This window comes from Pelodiscus sinensis, chromosome 20 (assembly GCF_052426305.1).
Source record: "Pelodiscus sinensis isolate ZL-2025 chromosome 20, ASM5242630v1, whole genome shotgun sequence".
Lineage (NCBI taxonomy): Eukaryota > Metazoa > Chordata > Testudines > Trionychidae > Pelodiscus > Pelodiscus sinensis.
The window spans coordinates 8779098-8804954 of record NC_143071.1 but is presented as its reverse complement, the minus strand read 5'-3'; the positions used below and the strand labels follow the sequence as shown (position 1 = coordinate 8804954).

At 38.8% G+C, this 25857-nt stretch overlaps 1 protein-coding gene across 2 annotated transcripts in view; it reads right to left on the bottom strand.

The window, feature by feature from the left end:
- The window catches only part of PRKCA (protein kinase C alpha), a 347315-nt gene that overhangs the window by 94456 nt on the left and 227002 nt on the right, over window positions 1-25857 (bottom strand). For both annotated transcript variants that reach the window (XM_075903949.2, XM_075903950.2), the window contains exons 4-5: window positions 9542-9653; window positions 7850-7978 (exon numbers count right to left, since the gene is read on the bottom strand). In XM_075903949.2, the coding sequence (XP_075760064.1) occupies window positions 7850-7978; window positions 9542-9653 (241 nt within the window). The remainder of the gene's footprint in view (window positions 1-7849; window positions 7979-9541; window positions 9654-25857) is intronic.

The following is a 25857-nucleotide window of genomic DNA, read 5'->3' as shown; positions in this document are numbered from 1 at the left end:
ACACTCCTGTTGGCTTCCCTGACTGATTGCGAACAGAGGAGTACAGGCACTGACCCAAGTGCTCTCAGCGTTCAATTTAACGGGTGTCTAGTAGACCTGCTAAATCGAATGCCAGCAGATCAATCTCCAACATGGCAAGTGGAGACATGGCCTAAGACAGCAAGGGTTGCTGAGAATTTTAAGTACGGTGTGTACAGTGTGCCAACCATCAGAGGTGCCATTTGTGTGTTTAAAATAACAAATGTTTTATAGACAACCGAAACAGATCACTGGAAGGATACAAACTCAGCAAAAGTCTAAGTTACTTAACAACCATAACAGGATGCACGACAGGAGGAGCATCTGGAAATGCCAGCCCCGGGGGTTCAATGTCTATACAGTGTGTATCAAAATAAATAAGTAAACAAAAATTCCAGCCAAGTCCTATACAGCAGGTGCCAAGCATCCCTTTATTGTACTTCTACGCCTCAAGTGTCCTGATGATATATTCATCAAATTCGTTGAGGCTCGCAGCTGTGGGACCCCTCTTGCCAACTCTTGTGAAAGAGCTTTCTTCAAAAGCTTTTATAGGACAAGGTTTGAACTCATTTTAGAGGCAACACATTTCTGGCAGAAGAGGTATTAAAAATACAAAATGTCAATACAGCAAAAATATATATAGCAAGCTCCAGAAGAAGGTTTTTTGGGGTGAAAGACACAAAAAGAATCCAAAATCCCATATGTCCTGGATTAGATAGCTTTAAAAAAAAAATTTGCTTTCAAGGATCCAACTGACATTTTTATTTCAAGTCATATTCTGGACCCATGACAACGGAAATGCTGACAAGCCTTTAATCATAATAGCACAAATGGTATAACAATTATTATATACATTGAGAAACCATAACAAGCATTTGCGTTGGCATCCAGAGAACTATTAATTGTAGGCTGGAAATGCTTTCCTATAAACAGGGTTGTCACAGTATTTGACAAATACACTCACTAAAATGGTGATTAAGAAAAAACTTCACTTGAAACATATTTTTGTCCATGTTCTACAATAAACAAATACTGAAAACTTTAACAACCCAGAATAAAAAAAAATACTTTTACAACTTTCCTGTACTCACATTTTGGAAAATGGTTTTTCAAATAAAAATCTGTGAATTATGAAAATTCATTTTCACAATTGTATTACGCCACTTCATTATGTCCAAGTCTGGTAAATATATTTTATGATCTCTCTATGTTTAAAAGTTAACACTTTACATTTGTGTGTTATCAGAAAGCAGTGTATATGAGCTCCAGTATGAACGAATATTAAAAAAGCCATGTTTCGTTATTACTTATATCTTAAAATGTAAATACAGTAAAAGCAGTGTTATTCTGCTCTGTAACAAATAGTTACTGTAGCCCTGCTCTGTGGGGCTACAGGCAACTGGTCTGCTTGGGGAGCTGTTTTTTAAACTGGCTCCCCTCATGGATCAGCTCCTGCCTGCCATCCTGCATTGCTGCCTCTGATACAGAAGCAGCAGCGCAGGATGGCTGGGGGTTCCTAATAGCTGTGTAACCAATAAGATTTCAAGCGGTTACACGAGTATTAAATTACACATTATCTAACATCCTAATTTCTGAATATCCAGTTTATAGTCCAACTGGCATGGGACACCAAGAACCTCAGCCACTGGCTGCTACATGGGTGGAGAGCAGTGTGCAGAGCCACCAAGCTGCACCTCTATCTACAAGCAGCAGGGACATGTCACCATTTCCAAGGTGAGTGCCACCTGGATCTGGCACCACAAACCTCCTGACGCAAGTAGCTTCACGCATCCAAACTCCCTCTTTGAGCCCAAACCCTGCACTCTCTCCCACTCTCTGAACCACTAAGCCCCAGCCTGGAGCCCCCTCCTACATCCCAAACCCCTTGTTCCCAGTCTCACCCTGGGTTTGTATACTTATCTGGAGCCCCTATGAGTCCCTCCTATACCCAACCTCCTGACCCAGTCTAGATACTCCTCCCACATGCTGAACCTCTCTTTTAGCTTTTTTAGCTCTGCTGAGCAGCCAGAAACCTAGATGATGCTTAAGTGAACTATCCAAAATATCTAGGCTTATAAAACTATGACAGAAACTTCTAGGTGCAGTCAAGTTTTTATATATAGTGTAGAGTCAGCAACTATAGTTTATATATTCTGTAGAGTCAGCAACTATACGCCACACGACAGTAACTCTAACTCAGGAACAAATTCCAGCAACAAACCTCGATGCCAACTCTGCCCACATACCTACACCAGCGACACCATCACGGAACCTAACCACATCAGCCACACAATCCCTGGCTCATTCACCTGCACATCTACCAATGTAATATATACTATCATGTGCCAGAAATGCCCCTCTGCCATATACATCAGCCAAACTGGAAGTCCCTACGTAAAAGAATAAATACAAATCAGGTATCAGGAATGGTAATATACAAAAACCTGTAGAATACGTCCATCTCCCTGGACACACAGTAGCGGATTTAAAAGTAGCCTTCCTGCAACAAAAAAAACTTCAAAAATAGACTTCAAAGAGAAACTGTAGAGCTACAATTCATCTATAAATTCGATGCTATCAGTTTAGGATTAAACAAAGACTGAGTGGCTAGCCAACTACAAAAGCAGTTTCTCCTCTCTTGGTGTTCAAACCTCCACAGCAGCTACTAGAAGTAGGCCTCATCTTCCCTGACTGAATTGACCTCGTTATCTCTAGCCTTACTCTTGATTGGTACTCTTTTCACATGCCTGTATATTTATATCTGCCTCTGGAATTTCCACTACATGCATCTGACAAAGTGGGTCTTTGCCCACGAAAGCTTATGCTCCAATTAATCTGTTAGTCTATAAGATGCCACAGGATTTCTCGTTGTTTATGCAGATCCAGACTAGTACAGCTACCCCTCTGATTCAAGTTTTTGAGACATTGTATCACAATGCTGCTGCTTAACAAATAATTGTTTTTTATGCCCAGTGCATACTGGATGCAAATTGCAAAACATTTTGTCTGAATTCTAATTTCAATCACATTATCAAGAACCTACATGAGACAGAGGACATTCAGATGCAACATATTCCTGCATTCTAGACAATCTTCTATTGAAGACCACTGTTTTTAACATAAAAGAATTTGAGGCTAATGTCCTTTAAAAATTGCTTTACATGGCATTAGTGAATCCAAGCAGCTAGCTGAAGTTAATAACTAGGTAAAGAATCACAAGTGCGGAAGCAGCAAATTCTTTGCTGCAAATACTGCAAGCACATCTGCTGCTGGTCAAACTAACAACTCAATTAGAATAAAGAATGAGAAAGTGCTAAAGAAGAAATTCTCCGCAATACACACTGTTACACTGGGATGCTGTTTGAACAAACATTTTGTACTTAAAATATTTACAATTAATTTTAAGAAACATACTAAAGCTTTCTTTCAAACGTACAAGCTACAACCCATCTAGCTTGGAATTAAACAGAATATTATTTCCTGAATTTCTCCTGTGCTGCTAGATAATTTTGTGCTTCAAATCAATAATCTGTTTTGCTTCCCTAATGAAGCTCCATAATAAAGTCTTTCTGTCCATTCAAAATATTTTTAGCTAGCTATTAAAAAGAGAGAGACAATATATGGACAGGAGAGTGGGCAATACAGATTTCTGTCCAACACCTTCTTAACTCTTACCAAATTGCATTCTGCTGTTATGCACTAGTCTGTTCCTGACCACTTCATCACTGGCAAAGGAAAGTTAAAATTAAACGTGTCCTGATGTCTGTTTTTATTGATGTATGGAACTATCTGGAAAATGAGGGCACAACCACTTATTTGGATTTAGATTCATTATAAAAAGCAGGTAATAATGTAACTGTGATATCACTGAAAAACTCAGTGGTTGTATGCACTGCAGTGGCAGCCAGGTCCCCTGGAGTTGGTGTGCACCGGAAACCAGCTCCCGGCACATCCCGGCTTCCACCTGTCAGTCCTGCTCCCAGGGGGCCAGCTGCTGCCCCATTCTGCTGCATCTGTATCAGAGGCAGCAGTGCGGGGAAGCAGCTAGCTTGCCAAGAGCTAGTTTATAAGCTGGCTCCCAGCCCATACCAGCTCCCGCCTGCAGCCCTGCTCCTAAGGAGCTGGCTGCTACCCCTGCACTGCTGCTTCTATATCAGAGGCAGCAGTGCAGGGGTGGCAACCAACTCTGTAGGAGCAGAGCAGTAGCCTGAGTGTAATCATGAACATTAACTGATAAGTCCAGACTTATCAGTTAACTGTTTACATGGTTATATGTTTACATACCTATTATGCATAGTGAATATTTTTTTCAGATACCTTTATACGACTGTGTAGATAAACTGTTCCTCTTCACTGAAATGTTTATATGCTCTTCACTGAAATGTTTATATGCTGAAGTAACAGACAAATCTTTCCAATTTCTGATAAACTCGGTGACAATATATTTTATTGGCCCAGCTTCTATTGATTAAAGAGACAAGTTTCAAGCCATATAGAGGAGCTCTTCTTGCCTCTTTCACCAACAGAATTTGGTCCAGTTACAGACATCTTATCTTTTCTACTAGCCTGGGACCTACATGACCACAATACTGCAAACAAATACTCTTGTGCACATGTGAACTTGGAAGCTCACTGAAGTTCTGTAATAATTAGCTCTCAATACAGTAATGCCTCCTGCCCTACAACAATTGCTATATTTTTTAAGCTTAGAAACTTTTCTTAAAGCTGAGATGCTTGAAAACTACAAAAATTGTATATTGAATGCTCAGGGAACAAGTGACTGAATCTTCTATGTTTCTTCAACATGATGATGCATGTGTAATCAACCAGCAGCATCTGCAGAAGCCACAATCATTTTACCCCTACTTGAAACTTTGAAGAGACATTTATCATGTAAAAAGCTAACAAAGAATCTGATCCTGTTGTACTGGAAACAATGGGAGTTCAGTTTATTGATTTTAAATGCAGCAGAATCAAATTCACAATGCATAAAAAGATGAAAATATTAACAATGTCTCTAGATCATGGTTAATTGATGAGTTGGCAGGATTTTGAAACTGACCTTTTGAAATGTCTTTAAATTTAGGCATCTTACTTTCTAGTCAAAGTACTATGAGAGGTTAAAAGTAATTAATCTAGCACAGATTTCAGCTTCTAGATGGGATTCTTAAACAAATTACACGTTGAATCTCTCTAGGACCTGATGGGTGTGGAACCAGAGAATCTGCTGGATCATGGGAGGTCAATATTGTCTAGCAGCATTACCAACACTTCTACTGCTTACTGGGTGCCTAGCAGACATTTATGGCTAAATAAGAACTAAATAACAGCACAGAACACTTAGAGCCGGGACTGGTGGCTATGAAAACACATTATGGGACTGCCGGAAATTTGACCACATCCAAGGTAAGTGGACATCCAGTTAATCAAAATAATGTTGGACCATGGATGTTGCCAGACCAGAGAGCACCGGACTAGAGAAGCTCAACCTGTGTTATGAAATAAAACTACTTGTTATCACTGCTCCTTGTTCAGTATTTAAGAAGTCCTCAAAATAACTTTAGTTTAAAATCATCCCTATTCAGAAAAGCAATTAAATATGGGCTTAAGTTCCACTGGAGACAATGAAATTGAAGCATGCATTTTAAGTGCTATGTTGACTTATTTTTATAATAAGGCTTTAAAGTTAGGTACAGGATTAAATATCCTTCTGATCAATGGCCTAAATTAATACAGATTTTCAAATTCTTCAGTGTTACAATTTTCAAATCAATTCTTCTAGATGGTACAGTTAAAATTAGATATCCTGCATTACCATTTACGAAATGCCTTGACTAGCAAAAGTAACACTGACTAAATAACAGCACCTTGGACAAGTTTACTCCTCCTACATCAGTGGGGAATCCAGTGGAAAAAGTTAGCTACAATTAGTCATCACATGGGTTCTATTCTGACCTTTTATAGTTCTACATTATCTTTTTCTTATTTTCCTGTCTAGCGTCTGTTAAAAGATTTGAAAGAATATCATCTTAGGTGGTCCGGTACCAAAATGAAGAAGAGATGTAGGTATGTATGTATGTACGGGAAAAATCTTGATTGTCCTGTAAAAGTCTTGAAAATTCAGAAATTGTTATGATAAACAGCCTGACAAGAAATCCTAGAATGTGTTCTTATTCTGAAATATAACGAAAAGTGAAAACTGAAGGCAATATCCTTTATCATTTACAGTATTTTTGATAGACTGCACAGTTTGGCACTCAATGAGGACAAAGGTGAGACAACGACTATGTTCAATACCCACATATGAGGAGAGCAATAACTAATACTTCGCTATAGCCAGGAAACAGAGAAAAATGGAGACATCCTTATAGTCCTCCAGCACTGTGGTGGCCTCAGAACTGAAATTAATTCCCCATCACATCACCACAAAAGAGCAATAAGGAAAGGTCCAGCACTACCTTCTTAAAGCCCAAAGGGTCACAAAGTTCATATTCTGAAGGCCAATTTTTCCATTGCCTGCTTTAACTGTAAATGTTTCTTATATGCTTGCTTTACAGATCCTTTCACTGGAGAGATCCTGATCCTGTTGAAGTCAATGGAAAAATACCTATTGACTTAAAATGGGGCTAAGATTCTATTACTGCTTACCACTGCAGGTACTTCCCAAATAATGTCACATTTAATAAATTCTATAGTTTTCAATGAACGCAGTAAATTTAATTAAATGTCCTGACATCTGTTTTTATTAATGTATGGAACTGTCTGGAAAATGAGGGCACAACAACTTATTTGGTTTTAGATTTATTTTACATATTGGTTCATTATCATGATCTTTATTAGCTATGAGGTACAGGAGAAAAGGGCTCAGGCATACCAGCCCCTTACTGCACATACATTTTAATCAGAACTGCACATAGTATTCCGGACATGAGAACCCAATGAATTTACTTCAAATAGGAACAAATTGTAACATTTGTCACCATGGTGTGAACACTTCAGGATTAATGTACACTGTTAGTCACGCCTAGTTAAATTATAAAAATTAGACAATTTATCTACAGAGCAAAGGATGTGTATGTTGTTTGTTAATGTCTCAGCAACTAAAAACCAAATTCAATTCTCTTATATGTATGAGGAATCTCCACAGAACTTAACAAAAGTAATATGTGCCTACTTGACAGCACACTTTAGTCCAAACTTGCAAAACACCATTTTTTAAACCCCTCCATGGTGCATAAATTGAGTATATTCCCAACAATCTGGGGCTGGGGAAAAAAAGCAAACATAGCACTTTAAATGTCTAAGAAAATATTTTCAACAAAACACACTGCCTTTTCCCCCCAGAATGTCATTTTTTAAAACAATTATGTTTTGCTTGGACGAGTATTAGAAACCAGATCCAAATTGACTTTGCATGAACTGTAGGAAATAATTTTTTAGATAGTGAAGAAATCTTAACAGTTTTTTGCTTTGTCTTCAGTAACTTTTGGATTTCTAAAAAATCGATTTCACAGTATTTTTAACGTTAATGTCCCTGACTTAATTTAGAGCCACTATTATTTCTTTGAAACTTGTCTATGTGTCTCAAACAAATATGTTTTTAAATAATAACTATATTTCTTAGACTAAAGTACATAATGAATGATATTCTTGACTTACTGATATTAATGGGGTGTTTTGTTATTCTCTTTAATGGACCTAGATTTCATTTACTCCAAATAAAGAGTCATCAAATAATTCCTGCACATGTAACTTGTTGGTTATTACAAAACCCAGGAAAATGCAAATTAAATTCTTCTTTTTACCAATTTCCAAAACATTTTTTTTTTACCTGTGACTTGCAGTTTGTCACCAGTGACTTCAGCTTTCAGAAAAATCCTTCCTCTTTTTTCTGTGTGATCCATTCCACACAGACTTGGGACGTTTATTACACATTGTTTGTGAACATTCATGTCGCAAGCTGTATATCAGGAAAAAAAGGGTTCAGAAAATGACGGCATGTGTGAAAAATCCATATATTTATGCTAAATACATAAAGTAAGCACGAATGTCTAATTTATTGTATAACATTTGATTAACTGTAATACTTTAACTGACCAAAATGTAATGTCTCTCTTTAAAAATACAATTAAAAACAACAAAATACCAATCTCATCTCCAGTCACCTAAACATATCTTATTAATGGGATGTAAAACAGACAAAACAAAGAGTCTGTGGAATAAAGACTCGATCCAAAATATTAGAATATTTGCTATAAATTACTGTAACCAATACAGAAATTGGCAACTTGCTTATTAAGTAAATACAGAACTGTAAATATTTTTTGCCAATTTCTATACTAGCATGGAGGGAAGAGACACAAAATGAGAGAAAAGGTTGATCATGCAGATGTAATGGAGGAAGAGATGCCAGGATTTGGAAATGTGATCTGGATATGTGATCTAGAGAGAAGGCAGCTAAAAATTATATGAACGTTACCTGGCTTGGTGACAGGTTAAGGGTGATGATCTGCTCAATGACAAAGAAAAGGGGGAGTGGAAGGTTTGGAATGGAAGATACAGAATTCAAATATTAATCATGTTAAATCAGTGATAATAAATCAAGCAAGAAATGTTAGAGACACAAGCTACAGGACTGGAGGGCTAGAGAGATTCCACTCCCCTCCCTCACCACCACAATAAATATTCTGGGAACAGTACAGGAGCTATGAAAAGAAATGAGAAGACAAGAATCTCAGGGGAAGACAAGATTCCGAGGAGATAACAGATCATGTCAATAGCACACAAGAGATCACGGAATATTGGGACAGGCGAGAGGGTGCAATATGTGGCCATGACGTGGTCACTATTGACTTCGACACTGAGTGGACCAGGAGGCAGCCATTTTGGAAGGGATGGGGGATGATGCTGGAGAAGAGGACATCAAGGCAATGGTTATAGGAAGTGCATTTGAGGAGTCTGGGGAAGTGGGGCAATAGCAAAGAATGGCCAGACCAAAGCATGGCAGCATTCTGACAGTACAATTAATATCTATGCTTTTTAAACCATTTTCTATTTTTGGCACCCCTTTACACACCATGATGACTTTGGCTCTTGGCATACAAATTCCATTATGGGTGTTGTAGGGGTGACTATGAAATATGGACCCTTTGCTAGAAATGAGGCTGCACGAATATCTCCACAATGGATTCATCTCTCCCACCCCAAGTAGAATGATCTTCAGGGCTGTGATGTCAAATACACTGCAGATGCATCAGATTTGATAGATTTCTTTTTCCCTCTCCCCTGTAACCAAAATGGTTTGCATTAGCATACTTTTAGAGAATTTTTCCCACTGGAAAAGAGTTGGCTGATTTTTATTGTTGTACTAAGAGCCTTCAATAATGAAATATTCATTATAAAATATATGGTACTGTAATTGAAACAAAATTTTTCCAGACCAAGGAAAGAGGAAGGTTGGTGCCTAATGGTTTCACTGATTATATAAAAGGCCATTTTAATAACATTAGAAAAACTTACTTACTGTCACATTTCATCCCTTGATGTAGAAGTCCATATAGCAATGATCCACAATGGTCGCAGAATGTTGGGCTTCCATATGTGTGGATCTTAAACTTGTGTTTGCTTCTGGGATCCTAAACAGGAAGCAGAAATAGGTTCTCACGTAAAATGCCTAATAAAATGGCAAACCAGAGCTTCACATAGAAGAAAGCCACATCATATGTACTGCTATAAATTATTGTAACTGATGAAGGAATTGGCAGCTTACTTATTGATTAAATAAATTCACAAACCATGTGAGAGTTCACTGACCCTAGATTTGGTACAGCTATCAATCTGCACTTAAAACACATGTTAACAGCAGCAGGACTGCATACTAAACAGAATTTAATCTTTGATGAATGTGACATATACCAGATATGTTTATTCACAGATTGTGACTAATTATACTTAATAACCATTACTAGTTCTAAATAAAGATGTATTGTATTTGCAGGAGAAACATGTTTTGAAAGTTTGTTATGATGCTCAGGTGATTTAATCTGAACACAGAAAAAAAAATTACTGTAAAATCAGGATCTCAAAGATAATGTTGAAGTATTGCAAATTTGAGATTTGTATTATTATAAAGGAAAATGAGGTTATTTTAATTTGCAATGTGCTAAATATTTCACTCAGTCTGCTATTCCTGACTAATTTCCAGCTAAGAAATCAATAATGAGCAGGGATGCAAATTCCTGTTTAAAAAGTTAACTAATTAAACATTGTTAAACTGGTTAATCGGGATCCCATGGGCAGAGGGATTGTGTGGCGGGGTAGCCCCGCCCCTCCCGGAAACCGCCGGGACGCCGCGATCGCGGGGGGAGGGCTCACCCCCCGGAGTGGCGCAGATAGCCGCCCGTTGTCCCCGAGCGGGGGGGCCGGCGCACCGGCCGGGTGACGTGCCGGGGCTAGCAGGCAGCGCTGAGAGGGGGCAGGGGCGAGCAGACGTGGCGTTGACGTCACGGGGAGGCCGGCCCGGGGAGGGGCCGGAGGCCGACGAGGGGGGTGACGTCATCTGCCTGCGACGGGCGGGCAGTTTAAAAGGTCGCAGCGCGCCAGCCATTAGGGGGGACGCCGAGGAGACGCACCCCCCCCCCAAGAACCGGTGAGCGGACGCCAGTATTGGAGGCCCTGGGCAGGATCGGAGGAGAAGCCCAGGTGAGCCTATTGGACCTGGGGGAAGAAGTGGCCCAGGGCAGGGACGCGGACCCTGAGAGCGGGGGAGTTTAGGGTTCTCGACCCCCCTCGCTAGGTGGGGAATCTTTCCCTGACCTTAGGGCCCTGGGTCGGGGTCCGGAGCGATGGCGGGCCCGGACCCCCTTCCCCCAACCGCTGAGCCGATCCGAACGGAACCGAGCGAAGCTAGTCGCATTAGGTCACTAACGACAGTGACAACTGAGGGGGGCGGACGTAAGCCTCTCCGCACGGGGTGAACCCCTACAGATTGCCAAACAGGCTGGGCTCAGGCCGTCATGCCACAGATGGGGTGCTACTTCAGGCCAGTTGGGCTGCTGGTTAATGGTTCCCTAGTAAGCATGCTGGTAAAGCTGATACTTACGGGGTAACTGGTTAACCAGTTAACTCTTTATATCCCTAATAGTGAGTAGACATCTTAATGCCACTGGCCTCTCAGAAAAGATTTCTTGTTTAGGATTAGTGAAATGGAATACACAGAGATCATTTATTTCAAACTAATACAGTACTATAATTCCAGATAGATTTACAAATGCTAAGAGCCCACAATTTCAGTGGGAATTGTGCGTACTGAGAACTGATAATTAGATCCAATAAATCACATGATATATAAATAAAATTACTGAATGATTGTATTTCTGTAATATCTTTAGGGTCAGGCCCCTAAAGTATAAATATACGTATAACTCTTTAAATGCACATGTTGTATTAATTATGTATTTATACACACACACACACACTCACAAAAACATTACACAAAAGTCATACCACCAAATGCAATATAGAAAATATTGTACTACTATGTCATCACTTTCTGATAATCGCCCAAGACCAAATTCATCCATGGTGATTCATCACAGACTCAGATATATAAAGGTTTAGCAAGCACAATTTCCCTCCTCTATAAATATAGCTAAGAGTGTGGCTGTACTGTGATCTTTGTTGAATGACATACAGAGTCTTTTTTATTTGAAAGTGGATCAGCTGAAAATAACTATGATTCTCAATCTGAAATTAACTGCATCACTCTTGTTTCTGCCCATTGTCTGACTAACTCCTTGGAGAAAGGGATTATGCAAATCCCGCTCCTTCCAGCATCATTAAAACATTCATGAATACTTAACTGTCATGCAACCACACCTTTAACAGAGCAAATAGCTACACTCAGTAAATGCCATCGTCAACAGGTAGGTGTAGTTGACTAGGCTACTGCGAAGTGGGGAGAGCTCAAGCTCTAGAGTAGGTGGCACTCAACTGGAGACAACAGGTAGCTCCTCCTCCCCCTTGCAGGCTATTAGGCTAGTGAGTAGGCTGTATGACTGGCCCTCCATCTGAGTGGGCCTCAGGACTGTTTTAACCAAAGTGGTCTCCCAATATAGGACAGTTTTGCTAACTGCACTTGTGTAAGGCTGCCCCCAACTTGCGACTTGATCGGATCCGGAGATTGCGTCGCAAGTCGAGGACGTTGTAACTCGAGACCGCATTTACAACCGGCATCATACGCTGTCATAAATCCGGGGCTGAGGACGTAAGTCGGGGTATTTTAAGCCCCTTCTGCACTTAGGGAAAAGGCTGTAAGTGCAGGGGGTCATAACTCGGGCCATTGCAAAACGAGGGCCTCCTGTACCTACAAATTGCCAGGTGTGCCAACTGAACCATAGCAGTGCTTTTGATTAGATGCAGAGAGAGTACACAGCTCTCACAGACACTGTTATGTGCAATCCGCACAAACGTGCGCTTGTTTTACACGTGTGTCACTTCAGTAATACTGTTAATCCTGTGCTTGGGGAATGGTAAACAAATTGTCACGTGGGCCACACACTGAACACCAATGGACTGCAAGTGTGCTCACTGCTACTGTGACACCTATTGTCTAAAGAATCAAAGAACTGGAAGGGACTTCGAGTGGTCATCGAGCCCAGTCCCCTGCCCTCATGGCAGGACCCAGTACTGTCCAGACCATCCCTGACAGATGTCTATCTAACCTGCTCTTAAATAGCTCCAGAGATGGAGCTTCTACAACCTCCCTAGGCAATTTATTCCAGTGTTTAACCACTGGACAGTTAGGAAGTTTTTCCCTAATGTCCAGCCTAAACCTCCCTTTGTTTGAGCCCGTTGCTTCTTGTACTATCCTCAGAGACCAAGGAGAACAATTTTTCTCCCTCCTCCTTGTGATACCCTTTTAGATACTTGAAAATTACTATCATGTCCCCTTCTCAGTCTTCTCCTTTCCAAACTCAACAAGCTCAACTCTTTCAGTTTTCCTTCATAGGTCATGTTCTCTAAACCTTTAATCATTTTTATTGCTTTTTCTCTGGACCTTCTCCAGTTTCTCCACATCTTTCTTGAAATGTGGTGCCCACACTGGACACAATACTCCAACTGAGCCTAATCAGTGCAGAGTAGAGCAGCAGATTGACTTCTTGTGTGTTGTTCACAACACTCCTGTTGATGCAGCCCAGAATCATGTCTGATTTTTTTGCAACAGCATCAAACTGTAGGCTCATATTCAGCTTGTGGTTCACTATGACCCCTAGATTCCTTTCTGCAGTACTCCTTCCTAGACAGTTGCTTCCCATTCTGTATGTGTGAAGCTGATTGTTCCTTCCTAAGTGGAACACTTTTCATTTGTCCTTATTAAACTTCATCCTATTTACCTCAGACCATTTCTCTAGTTTGTTCAGACCTCAGACCATTTCCCCAGTTTGTCTATGTGGGAGAAAGATGTGTTGACTGGTCACCAGCTCCAGGGATTTACCCTGGAGCATGAATCCATATGCAGCCTCTCAGGGGTCTGTTCTAGGAGCCCCACACAGCCCTAGGACTGAAAATCTGGTGAGACAGATGGTGTGGATGTGGCCAACTGCCTGTTTGGGGAACAAGAAGGAATTTTTTCCTCCCATGGCACCAGATGGTCAAGGCCTAGGGAACTTTTCCATCTTCCTCACAGCAACTTCAAGGTGGTTAATTCGGAATATGCTGAGGTACTTGACTTTCTTTCATCACAACTTATGGCTAGTTTCCAGTGTAGTTAAAAGGATACAGTGAATGGTTCCGAGAGACAAAAAGACCTGGGATTATACTGATGGGCCACCAGCTTGTGAGAGAAGGAAGAACTTCTGGGTTGAAGTCAGAACTTGAGGGCCCGGCAGGTCCCAATCCCAATCCTTCTGCATCCTCTGTCTCTCTGAGAGAGAGAACGTTCACGCAGGCATGTACGTGTGTGCAGACTCTAAGCAAGACTCCTGAGAGGCAGGAACCAGCAACATCCACACTGCCATTACTTAAATGCCTGCGTGCAGGTGATGAGTGGAAAACACCACTCCTTAATCACTGTGACCTGCTGCTTAAAAATCATCGGTGTCTCTATCTGACATCACTTCTGTGTCTGGATCCATTACCTCTGTCACCATTTGCATGATATATCTTGTAGAAAAATATTTCTTCTGTGTACATTTTAAATTAATACTGATGGTCATGTTATTTTACACGTAGAGTATTATCATACAGACAGGAAAAAGTAACATGGCCACTTAAACCAAGCTGTTAGTAAAAGTTGTTGCAACTTTTCAGATAATACTTGATACATATGAAGACTAAAACACATGCACCATGATTTCAAGATTAAATATATTAGATTGCTTGGTGTGTGTTTCTCATCTTTTCATTTCATATTTCAGGCTGTGCTGTACAATATTTATTTTGTGAACACTTTCAGTTTAGATTGAGCTACACTCAAAATTCTCCAGAGAACATCTGTTTGTTATTTATTAAAGATATAGCCAATGGGATTTTGTGCTATGGGGTCATGAGAATGTGACTTTTCAAATAGGTTATCTGACGAATAGACTCACACAGTCTCTCTGAAGGAAAAGGATTGCATAATAATATCTAACTATTTAAAATAAAGTTCCATTCCTAACTCTTCACTCTGTTTTTAAGTAGGAAGGCATAGAAATAAATGCCATCTTATAATCATATATAAAATTATTTTGCTACCCATTATTGCTGTTGCTAAGGTCAATAAATCTGTTGCTAAGACTGATACTGGAGAGGCACTTTTTAAAAATCTTGTGTTAAACATCTGTCACAAATGACATTTATGATTGGCAGATTATAAAACCAAGTATAAGGAAAAAGCAAATATAGGAAATTATTGTAGTGAGTTCTGAATCAATAACCTACTGTACCTATAATAGTACACTAAAACTATAAAACAAATATTGTCAAATAGTTGTTGCAGGATGGAAATAGTTGTACAATATAGTTTATCTGTAGATGTATGTTGCCTCTGACTAGTACATATAATCAACTATTAAATATTTACAATTATCCTTATACTTACTGTCTGATGTTGATTCTTAAAATCTGGTTGATAAATTATTTGCTGAATTTAACTTAGTTTGCAACCATGGAAGTCATATGTTATTTGACTGAACAGTTTCATATTATATAGTTAATGCCATTATTTTATCCAATTTCACTGTATTATTACAGTGGCTGAATATGCGGTAAGCACTCCTGATTTAAATATAAATGATAAAATATAAATACAACAGTTCATTATATACATGCTGTAACCATATTTTTACTTTTTTTATTTGTTAAATGACTATTCCAATATTTGGGCAGAACAGGATTATTCTACAGATCTACAGTGGCTGCCTTAGTTATCAGATAACTAGAAAGCTCGTTTACCCATATAGGACACCTTTTATCCACTTTTAAACTCATGGATGCATAATCAAAGTGTGACACTAGAGATTACCAGATAGTTCCATTACACTGGATAGCTCTTATCCTGAAACACTTATGTATGTAATTAATATGACTATCATGAGTATTCCCACTGAAAACAATCATTAAGGTTTTGTAAAATCATTTACAGGATAAGGGCCTAAACCATGTAGCCTAATAATAGTGACCAGTGTTAGGAAAGGCTAAACCACTTTTATCATAAAACAGCATAAAAATGAGTCATCCATGGGATTACTACTTGTTTAATCTCACCTAATGTCAATGAGTAAAACATAAAGGCCATTAGTAGGCAAACTTGGGGTCAAGTTCTGTCCTCAGCTATCTCCAGGAAATAACTACTGACAAACACAATAATGTCTATGCATGAGGCAGAAATTGTTTCTCATTTCTCACCAGTAAAATGCTACAGAAAATAAATCAACTAGGATATAAAATTATCTGACTAACACTGGCTTTCACAAATTCTTATAAGGCACTCCATTACTTAAGCATATATAATTTAAAGCATCATTCAATTTTTTACATTTCATTTAATAGTAGTTTTCTGCCCAACTTAAGAAAATGCCTGTGGTGCTATATTTAAAATAACACATACAGTATAAATTACATCTTTTGAGCAGCAAAACATTGTTCTGGCCATTTTATTCTATATTTTCACACCTACAAGAAAAGACTCCTTGTTGGCGGAGTACGAATGCAGAGAAATAAATATCAAGCTCCTGCTGAAATGGAAACTCTCCTAATATGAAATCCATTAAAAAAATTCTAGTTACTTGATTGAGGGCAAACACAAAAACCTCAGGAACTTTTAAGGCTAGAAAACGGCAGGAGGCATTTTCCATCACTCTAACACTCTCCCTTTTTATAATCCTATGTTTCTTGTTTGGCAAAATGTCACAAAAGATTCATGTTACCATGGTAAAACATATTTCCCATTCTGGGCTAGCATTTGGATTTCTAGCTCACTAGATCTTCAGGGAATGCTGCTATATTTGTGCGTCTAATCTTCTACTACACTGCAGGACTTCAAACTATCTGTGCCGTAGCCTTGTGGCAGCTTAAAATATAAAATGGTACAACACATTTATAAAGCCATGAGTTCAAAGCAAATGCATTACCCACACTACTGCCTAAGAGAAGGTCTGGTTACATTCACTAAATGAGGAAAAGGGGTATGCACATGTGTGTGAACAGAAGCAACTCAGATAAAATCATTCAGAAGGCAGAGCCTTTTATGATGATCTCTTCCACATATTCTAAAATAGTAATTGAGAATTCATGTGTGAGCACTTCAGTCATTACTCAGCTTTCTAATTGCATGTGTATAGCAAATAAAATGTGAAATAAATAACCTTTGAAAATAGATTCCACGGTCTGACAATGTAGCAAACTTGAAAATGCATAAAAAGGGTACAATCTATTTCACTTAAGGTATCATATTAGATATAGACCACTGTTTTTTGTCATGTTACAACAGTATCATTTTTCTATGACTGAATGGGGCTTGGACATTTTCCTTAAGGCACTGAATAGAAGCATCCTTCCTATTAAATATTCACCTGTTGTCTTTAACAATGTGGATGCTGCACTTCCCAATAATATCTGGGCTCCCATATGTCAACCCTTGTCATATCCAGAAGTAAAGAGGTCACTGGATTTTGTTCTAATCTTACATCCTGTTGTATTTTAAGGGGGAATCCATTGTCTGGTAGTAAATGGCACTGTGCTTATTGTTTAATGGCAGCAGTAGTATCAGGTATTTGGTCATAGAAAATTTCCTCCTGAAAATAATCATCTTTCAATGAGCTCTAGATTTGTAGTGGGCAACCTGCAGCCCGCTGGGGTTTTATATGTGGCCCACAAGACATTTCGTTTACAGTCGCCAACACACAGGGTTTACCAGCGAATGCTGGTTTTCGTTCACATAGTTTTTCTCCCTACTGGTACCACAAAAAGTGACACACACTTAAAGGAAGGGCATGGGAAGCATGGTGTATGCTGGTTACTCACAACATTGTGAGAATGCACTCCCTCTGCATCCAATCAATGCGCTGCTACGGTTCATGGGGCACGCCTTGCAAATTCTAGTAATATAAGCACAGCTTACTACCCTCTCCTGGGAGACTGTCTTGGTTACGACAATCCTGCAGCCCACTGAGATGAAGGAGGTTCACTCATGCAGCCTGCTTACTAAGCTAGGTTGGCCATTGCTGCTCCAGATTGTGCCTGTCAATTCGTCTATTAAAAAAAATGTGGTTTAGTGCCAGAAGGAAGTGAAAAACCACAAAGGAATCCTCAAGCAATGGAAAAGCTGATTAAAAATTCCCTCACGCTAAATCCTAGGAACTCCTCTTAATTCTAAATATGTAGGAGCTGCCAGTTTGCGTATCACATGAAGTGAATATTATTTATCAAAAGCTGCTCATTTAACTCCCTTAGAACATGATCCTGTGAGTGCTTACAGGTCTGGATCTGTAATAAAAGGGATCCCATTTTGGGCCTATTTTGAAATCCTCATTCAATAACACACTCAGATAAATCAAGCCCAGAATCAGATTTCTGGGCATGAATTTTGAACATGTTTTAGATAGAAAGTGATACAGATGTCCTGACATGCAAAAGACTTGCAATTTTAAAAAACCTTAAAGAAAAACAGGAAAAACAGCTGGTAGTTCTGCTGAGATGTATCATATCAGATTTCACTTAAGCACTCAAAGCTGTTACATATGATCAAGTGTTTAGTGTTGAGCCTCCATATTGCTCAAAACTCTGTATCATACTTCCGGCAACAAAGTTGACACTGTTTCAAGAGCAGAAGAACATTTTAGTAGGACTGGCTTGTTACTGAGGAAATCAGAACACTCATCAACTCATGTCTTTATGCACTAACAGCTGTATTATACGAAAAGAAGTTAAAATATATTGTTAACAGAAAAGGTATGGATAAAACAAGAAGATTACCACTAAAATGCTTAACATCCAATGCTTACTTTCGTTATTTCACGTATCTGAAGTTTTGTTCTCTAAACAGAATTATTGATCAGAAGGATATTTATATATAGTGATAGTCACACTCTTGACATGGTGATTCTTCTCATGTTCCCCATTAAATTGAAAGTGCATACAATGTGGGATTATGTACATATATTAAGGAAAATATGACCCTTGCCAATGCTCTTCTAGTAAACTGTTAGGATTCTACGCCCACTAGCCATTACAGCAAATTATCAAGCGGCTGAAGCAAAAGATTGGTCTTACTCCTAGATTCTATTCCTGTCTCCACCCAACTCTTTACTTAAATTTTGTACTTATCTCTCTTCTTACCCATATGTAATGTGGGTTTGGTATTTTTAATTAATTAGATACGTAAAGCATAATGAAAACTAAAAATAAATAAAAATTAGGGATGTTTGTCTGTTTATAATATTTTAAGGGTTATGAATCCCATAATTTTTAGAAAGCAGAAACAAGAATACATTTTTACTTACTTAGAAACATACGAATGCTGTAATTTTCTTACCCTGTTAACGTTTAGCTCAAAGTTAACCTTTAATAATTTCTCACCGGAAGCACCTTTGGCTATAACATTTTAGTAGCAAACATGACCCAATCAGGGAAAACATGACAAACTAATTTTCAAGCAATGGCTTCTATTTGGAAGATTATTGAATTTTGCACTAACCTTGGCAGAGATTAATCAAAAATACTCTACATGGAAAATTAACTCCTCTTTTCAAAGAGACAGTAGAAAGGCATTGGGAAAACTGTATTAATCCTGATAGCATTAAGCAGTGCTAAGTGAAAGGTGTAATATTGCAGGCTGAAATGAAGTAAATCCTCTGCTACCTGCTCACACCTGTCATCGAATATCAAAACATATTTTCACCACGAAGAATGAGTGTAACCGGATTTAATTTAAATAAACTGGAAAGAAAAGCTCTTGCAATGTGTGATGTACATTATTTTGCCCTCTCAAAAAAACCTATTCCTTACACATATTTGTGCATTTTACTGCTGGTACTGAGAGACAGACAGGCATAAAATCAACCAGGATCATATCAGTATGTCTGTGATGAGATTTTCAAATCCTGACTGGCCATACATTTTATGAATGGGAAGTGGCACGTACCAGGACAATGCTTCCCACAGCTTCCATTGGAGGGGCATGGCCAACGGGACCTGCAGCCATGCATGTAAAACAGCAGCAGGGACCCACCTGGCACTAACCCTGGCAGACAGAATCTGGCCCACAGGCCGATATTTGCTTACCCCCAACTTACATACACCCAATAGCAACCTGCAATGTAAAAACACAGGAGAGAGTTGAGAGCAGAGATTTATGCAGAATAAGCCCTTGAAAAATTACATATAATTTACATAAAGAAAATAGGTCAAGGATATTGCTCTCTGAGCTGCCTATGCACCTTGATACCATGAAAAAAATCAATCTGTTGGCAGCTGTCAAAGAGAAAAAGTATCTTGTGTAACTAGTAGGTGTGTGAAATTGACAGAATCAACAAGGGATATGGAATGGTTCTCTCTGCATATATACCTCCTGCCTAGCCCGCTTCACCTATCCGAAACCCACTTCTCTCAGAGCTGCCCAGCCTGTTCGACAGGACATCCACAGGAAATGGCTCTGGGCCAATAGTCATTTCAATCACCCTACTATACTTTCTGCCACTCTGGCTTGCCTTTGATTCAGTCAGCAAGATATATTTCAACTTCTGATATGTGTTCCTTACATATTTAAGAGGTATCAGTTCCCCTTATAGTGATTTGGTGATGGGCAATATATTAACTCAGTTAACAGTAGAACTCAACATTAGTGAAGACAGTCATTGTATAGTTATACGTGTTTCAAAGGAGTTACTGTATAGGACTATCCATTAGAAAATGACTAACATATGATACTATTTAAAACAACCACAGGGAAATGCCAATGAAAATACTGGTGACCATGTGGAAACACATTTCTAACACTAGTTTATTTCTGTAACAACGTGTGTCATCAGTGTATGGAGGTGTAGCAAAGGTTACCTGACATGAGTCACAAACAGAAAACTTCTTGTTCACTAGTACTACCAAATAGGAAACTAACAATTCCAGTTCACTGACGTATCAGCTGTCAGACTGCACTTCAGTATCTGGGTCTAGTTCCCTCCTCAAAGGCAAAAACTAGTCTCTCTCTAAAAGAAATGGTCTTATTGGCCATCAACTGCTAGACTGAAATTCAGGGAATCAGGGTTGAAAGGAAAAAATAATCATTAAATCACTTTCTGCCACATAATGTACAGTATATACACAATATGCCAGTATACCCTACTACAATGATGAAAGATAGCAGAAGTTGTACATCTAATTCCCCTTGCACTGAAGTAAGAAAGTTGTATAACTTCAGGAGAAAAACTTAATTTAATGTACTAGAAGATAGAGAGTATGTCTACACTTGCACCCTCTTTTGAGGGAGGGATGCAAATGAAGACATTCGAAATTGCAAATGAAGCTAGGATTTAAATATCCCATGCTTCATTTACATAATTGTGTTATGGTGCTATTTCAAAACAGCGCTATTTTGAAACAACAGATGCTGTGAAAACATGGTTATGTCGAGAGAAAAACCTTCTCTCAAAATAAGCCTTATTCCTCATATGAATTTTACCAGTTATTTTGAGAGAAGGGTTTTCTCTCAAAATAATTGCATCTTAAAAGCATCTGTTATTTGAAATAGCGCCATAACACGAATATGCAAATGAAGTGTGGGATATTTAAATCCCAGCTTCTTTTGCAATTTCAAATGTCTTCATTTGCATCCCTCTCTCGAAAGACAGTGCAAGTGTAGACATACCCAGAGAAAAGATCCTGTGAAGATGCTATCTGAAGAAAAATAAAAACACTACTGGATACTAAATCAGAATACTGTAGATAGTTTGTATGTATTGTAATATTTCAAATATTCCTTACAACAAATATTGTAAAACACAATAAGCTCAGAGAAGTTTAAATTCACAGTCTTCAAGTTGAGTTTTAGATTTCTTTACAGGATACTTGGCAATTATGGCATCTGCTCACATTTTAGCCATCCTGCAGTAGATCATGGGTTCCCAAAGAGAGGGCCCTTCCCCCACTTAGTTTTTCGGCCCCGGTCAGTTCCTTTTTTTTTTTTTGCTCAGCAAAAAAAGGTTTCTCAAAAATCAAAAAGGGGGCGTGATGCCGAAAAGTTTGGGAACCACTGCTGTAGATAAATAATGAATTACACTCACCAGTTCTTTTTATGAGTTTTTTTTTTAAAGGAACAAGGTTTGAACTCTTTCATCCACAGTACTTAAAGTACACAGAGTTCACATGCCTTAGAAAGCCTTTGTTGAAATTTTCTGTCATATTTTTGTCAAAAAATTATGAAAAAATAGTTTCCTGTGTTCTTCTTCATGTCTGGAAAAGTGGTGTTGTTGGTGAGCCACCTTTAATTCTAGCAACTGTAGCCTTGAAGGTGGGCCCTACCTTAATCAAGGATTCATTAGGGAGAGCATGTTAAAAAAGCAAACTCAAGGCTAAGCAAGCAGAAGTAATATCCAAAGCCTCAACCAGATTGTGAACTACAGTCCAGAAATAGAGAGCAGGAAGGCTGAGCTCAAATACAACACACTACTTTTTAATCTCCATCCATATTTATGTTGTTCTTTGATTATAATGGAAGAATACTACTGTAGTTCAAGCATCTAGCTTAACCATCTATGTATTTAATGTTCAAAAATAAATCAGCTCAAGTAACAAATCAAATAAGATCATGTGCACATATAGAATAACGATGAATAATTAGATGTATTCTGTCATCCTTAAAAACCAGACCCTAACTTCATACACATCTTTATAAGGCGTAGATGAGAAAATCTGAGACAACTCTAAACATCGATGTGACTGACTTGCCTCATATTTGCAGGTGTTCTTTCATGTTTTTCCATAACATGCTCTCGTAGCTGCTACTGCACAACAACTGTAGTACCATAGATCAAGAAAAAAGTCAATGAGGATAAGGGCAGATCCTCAAAGAACATAACTATTCTTTAGAATGGGGTTCCCGAACTGTGGTATGTGTACAGCACATTTCTGGGGGAGGGGAACATGGGAGAAACTTATAAGAGTAGGTTTTACTTGCTGCATTTTCAAAATAGGCTATTCAAAGCAATGTTTTAAAGTTCTGTGGGAATTTGTATTTATATAAATTATAAAATGTGGTGAGCATTTATTTATGTAAAACTAATTTAACTAATTTACTTCAAGATGTAGCAAGAACACCACAGATCTACAGATAGGCTAAAGCACAAAGCTCTCACCTCCCATCACAATACAGCACAGGTTCAGTTGCTCAGCAACTGTCCAGTCTAACTGAGCTCAGAAGGTAGTCAAGGTTTCCTTCCCCCCGTTCCCCCAACTGTATACGACGCACTGTATCTGTATGTAACAGAGAAATATGGACAGATGGTTAAGGGGAGGTGGTGTTAAGAACACACAAAGTATCAGTGATGAGAAGGGCGGGGGTACATGGGCAGTTGGTAGAAGGGGCTAGGAAGTAAAAAAAAAAGTTAGGGAACTTCGGAGTTAGAGGATATGCCTTCATTAATATTGTAAATGGGTTAAAACAGGCTACACTTGAAAAAATACACACATGAGAGTTTACTATAGATTATAGCTCCATAAAACAGATTCAGCTCTACACGAGGAACTGTGTTACTATCTCCAATAGAAGGACTACCACATAAACTTAGAGAGCAAACAGCTCAGCTGACTTGGTCTTCTTCATCTGTAACATCCAACTAATTAACACCAAATTTAAAAGACCTGTCCAGAGCCAAGCATAATGCTTGTTCTGGTATACAGAGTCTCATTACACCTGAATTATGACGATTTTTAATCAAGCACTTTGTTAGTTATATCTATGACAGTAACTCAAGTGGCTTAAGAACAACATAATAGAACTCTATCAATTTTGGTTAATACAGTACTGCCCTATCTTCTTATTACTTGCTGAACAGGCACATTCAAAATGGAAAGTAGAAAATTAACACTGGGGCTACGCCTATATTGGCATGGTCTTGTGCAAGAACTCTTTTGCGGAAGAGTTCTTGCGCAAAAACTCTTCCAGAAGAGAGCGTCTACACTGGCATGTGCTTTTGCACAAAAGATGTGCTTTTGCCCAAGAGCATCCTTGCCAGTGTAGATGCTCTCTTGCGCAAGAAAGCTCTGATGGCCATTTTAACCATAGGGCTTTCTTGCGCAAGAAATTCATGTTGCCTGTCTACACTGGCCTCTTGCGTAAGAACAGTTGCACAAGAGGGCTTCTTCCTTAGCGGGACCATCATAGTTCTTGCGCAAGAAGCACTGATTTCATACATTAGAATGTCAGCGTACTTGTGCAAGAACTCAGGGCCAGTGTAGACAGGCAGCAAGTTTTTGCACAAAAGCAGCTGCTTTTGCGCAAGATTGTGCCAATGTAGACACAGCCCAGAGGTTTAGGACACAGAATATGCCCACGCTAACCCAACAATGAATTGAAACATTTACATCCATCCCACCTTGGGACAGGACCTGAGCATGTGTTCTGTGCTTTGCTGAAATGAGCCTTCTTCCATGTAAGTCCAATTAATAACTGTGGAAACTCTATGCAAGAACAGATGATAGAACACAGCCCAAAGAGTCACTTGACTAAGAGATTCCTTTTCTGTCAGGTAATAGAAATACTGCAAGAAAAAAAGTACTGCAAAAAACAACATATTTTAACTGAGACTAGAATAACTCCTACTGGTTAGTAAAGATAATCAAACACTTTCCTTCAGGTCTTCCATAATGCTGAGTTTCTGGCATTTGGGGGGGGGGGGGGGGGGAGGAATTCTTAGTGCACTTTACAAGGCAAATTACATCTAATAAATCCAAGATTTCAGATGCTGTTGTATTGTATGTATAGTGCAATGGTTTTTCATCATGTTTTTACTTTGTTTAGAGTGAATGTAATGGATAACGCCTATGGTTGCTTTCATAAAAAGGAGAGAGATAATTACACAACTAAGGATTGTGATTGCTCACTGCAACATTTTTCTGCTACTGGTCAGCTGGCGTAGGCTTCTCCTATTAGTAGCTGTGTGTGTTCTTGCATATGTTGACTAGTGTGTATCCCATTTCTCTTGAAGTGGAACCTTCATAATGAAATGAACTTCACTGAAGAAGCATTTACCTAGAGACTAATTCTCTTTAAAGACAATAGAAGCTGACTGCCTAGGTTATAAATGAAGATATATGACTGAATAAGTGTCTATTCATACACAGCTAGGCTTATCTTTCTGTCTTACCTTGTAATGAAGTAATAATTTAGCGTTTGGCAGGAGGGACATGTGAAATGCAGCTATTTTACACATAGGGATGAGCAGCAAAAATAGTGGTCTTAGAAGCTACAACAGGAATATTGGCAACAATTATGAGAGGTAGCAAGAACGGGTACAGAAAAAGTACAAGGCCATATTTTCTCCAAATATGAAGAAAAAACGAAGTAACTTTAGAGTAACTGAACACAAAAAGCTGGCATGAACAAAAGTAAAGCATCCGCAACACCTGTGTGTAGTAGGCAATGTTCTCCTCATTATACAGAAGAAGAAACTAAGGCAGAGAGAGATTCAGATATGAATCTTACATTGTGATTCCTACAAGCGTATTGCTACTCCTATCCAGAAACCCACAGACTTCAGTGGAGATCTGTACTTGTACAGCAGCCCCCCGCTGTGTGCGGTACCAGCGGCTATGTTATAAACAGGAGATTACAACAGAGTCAGGAGGAGAATCCAGGGACTCCTGAATTGCAGTCTTACATTATATCTGCAAGGTTATTCTTCCTCCTCAGATGAACTCCCACCTACGTATACAGTCTTTAGTTTTAAAATGTCTGAACGAAAATGTAAACATCAATTATAAAGTTGCCTGATTGCTTTAAGTCCTTAGGCCAGAAAAAATAGCTCTTCAGCCACGGTAAAATAAATTGTGGAGCTTAATGCTTGAATTTCTTTCTAAATAAAGAAAAAGAGGGATGAATGGAACAACATAGTAAGTGATGGATAAATATACATGACGTCTCATAACATCTAAAGAAATCAGTGATCCTATTCTAAAATAGAAATACAAATAATTATGCACACTCCATGTGAGTTTTTTATAACTCATTTCAGTAAAGAACAAGAATAACTGTCAGTTTCTGAATTAGAAACACAAATTTCAAACGCATTCTCTAAAAGACTGGCAGGTCTGTTCTCATCAAATCAATACACAACATATTACAACCTCTAATCATTTCCTACTGTG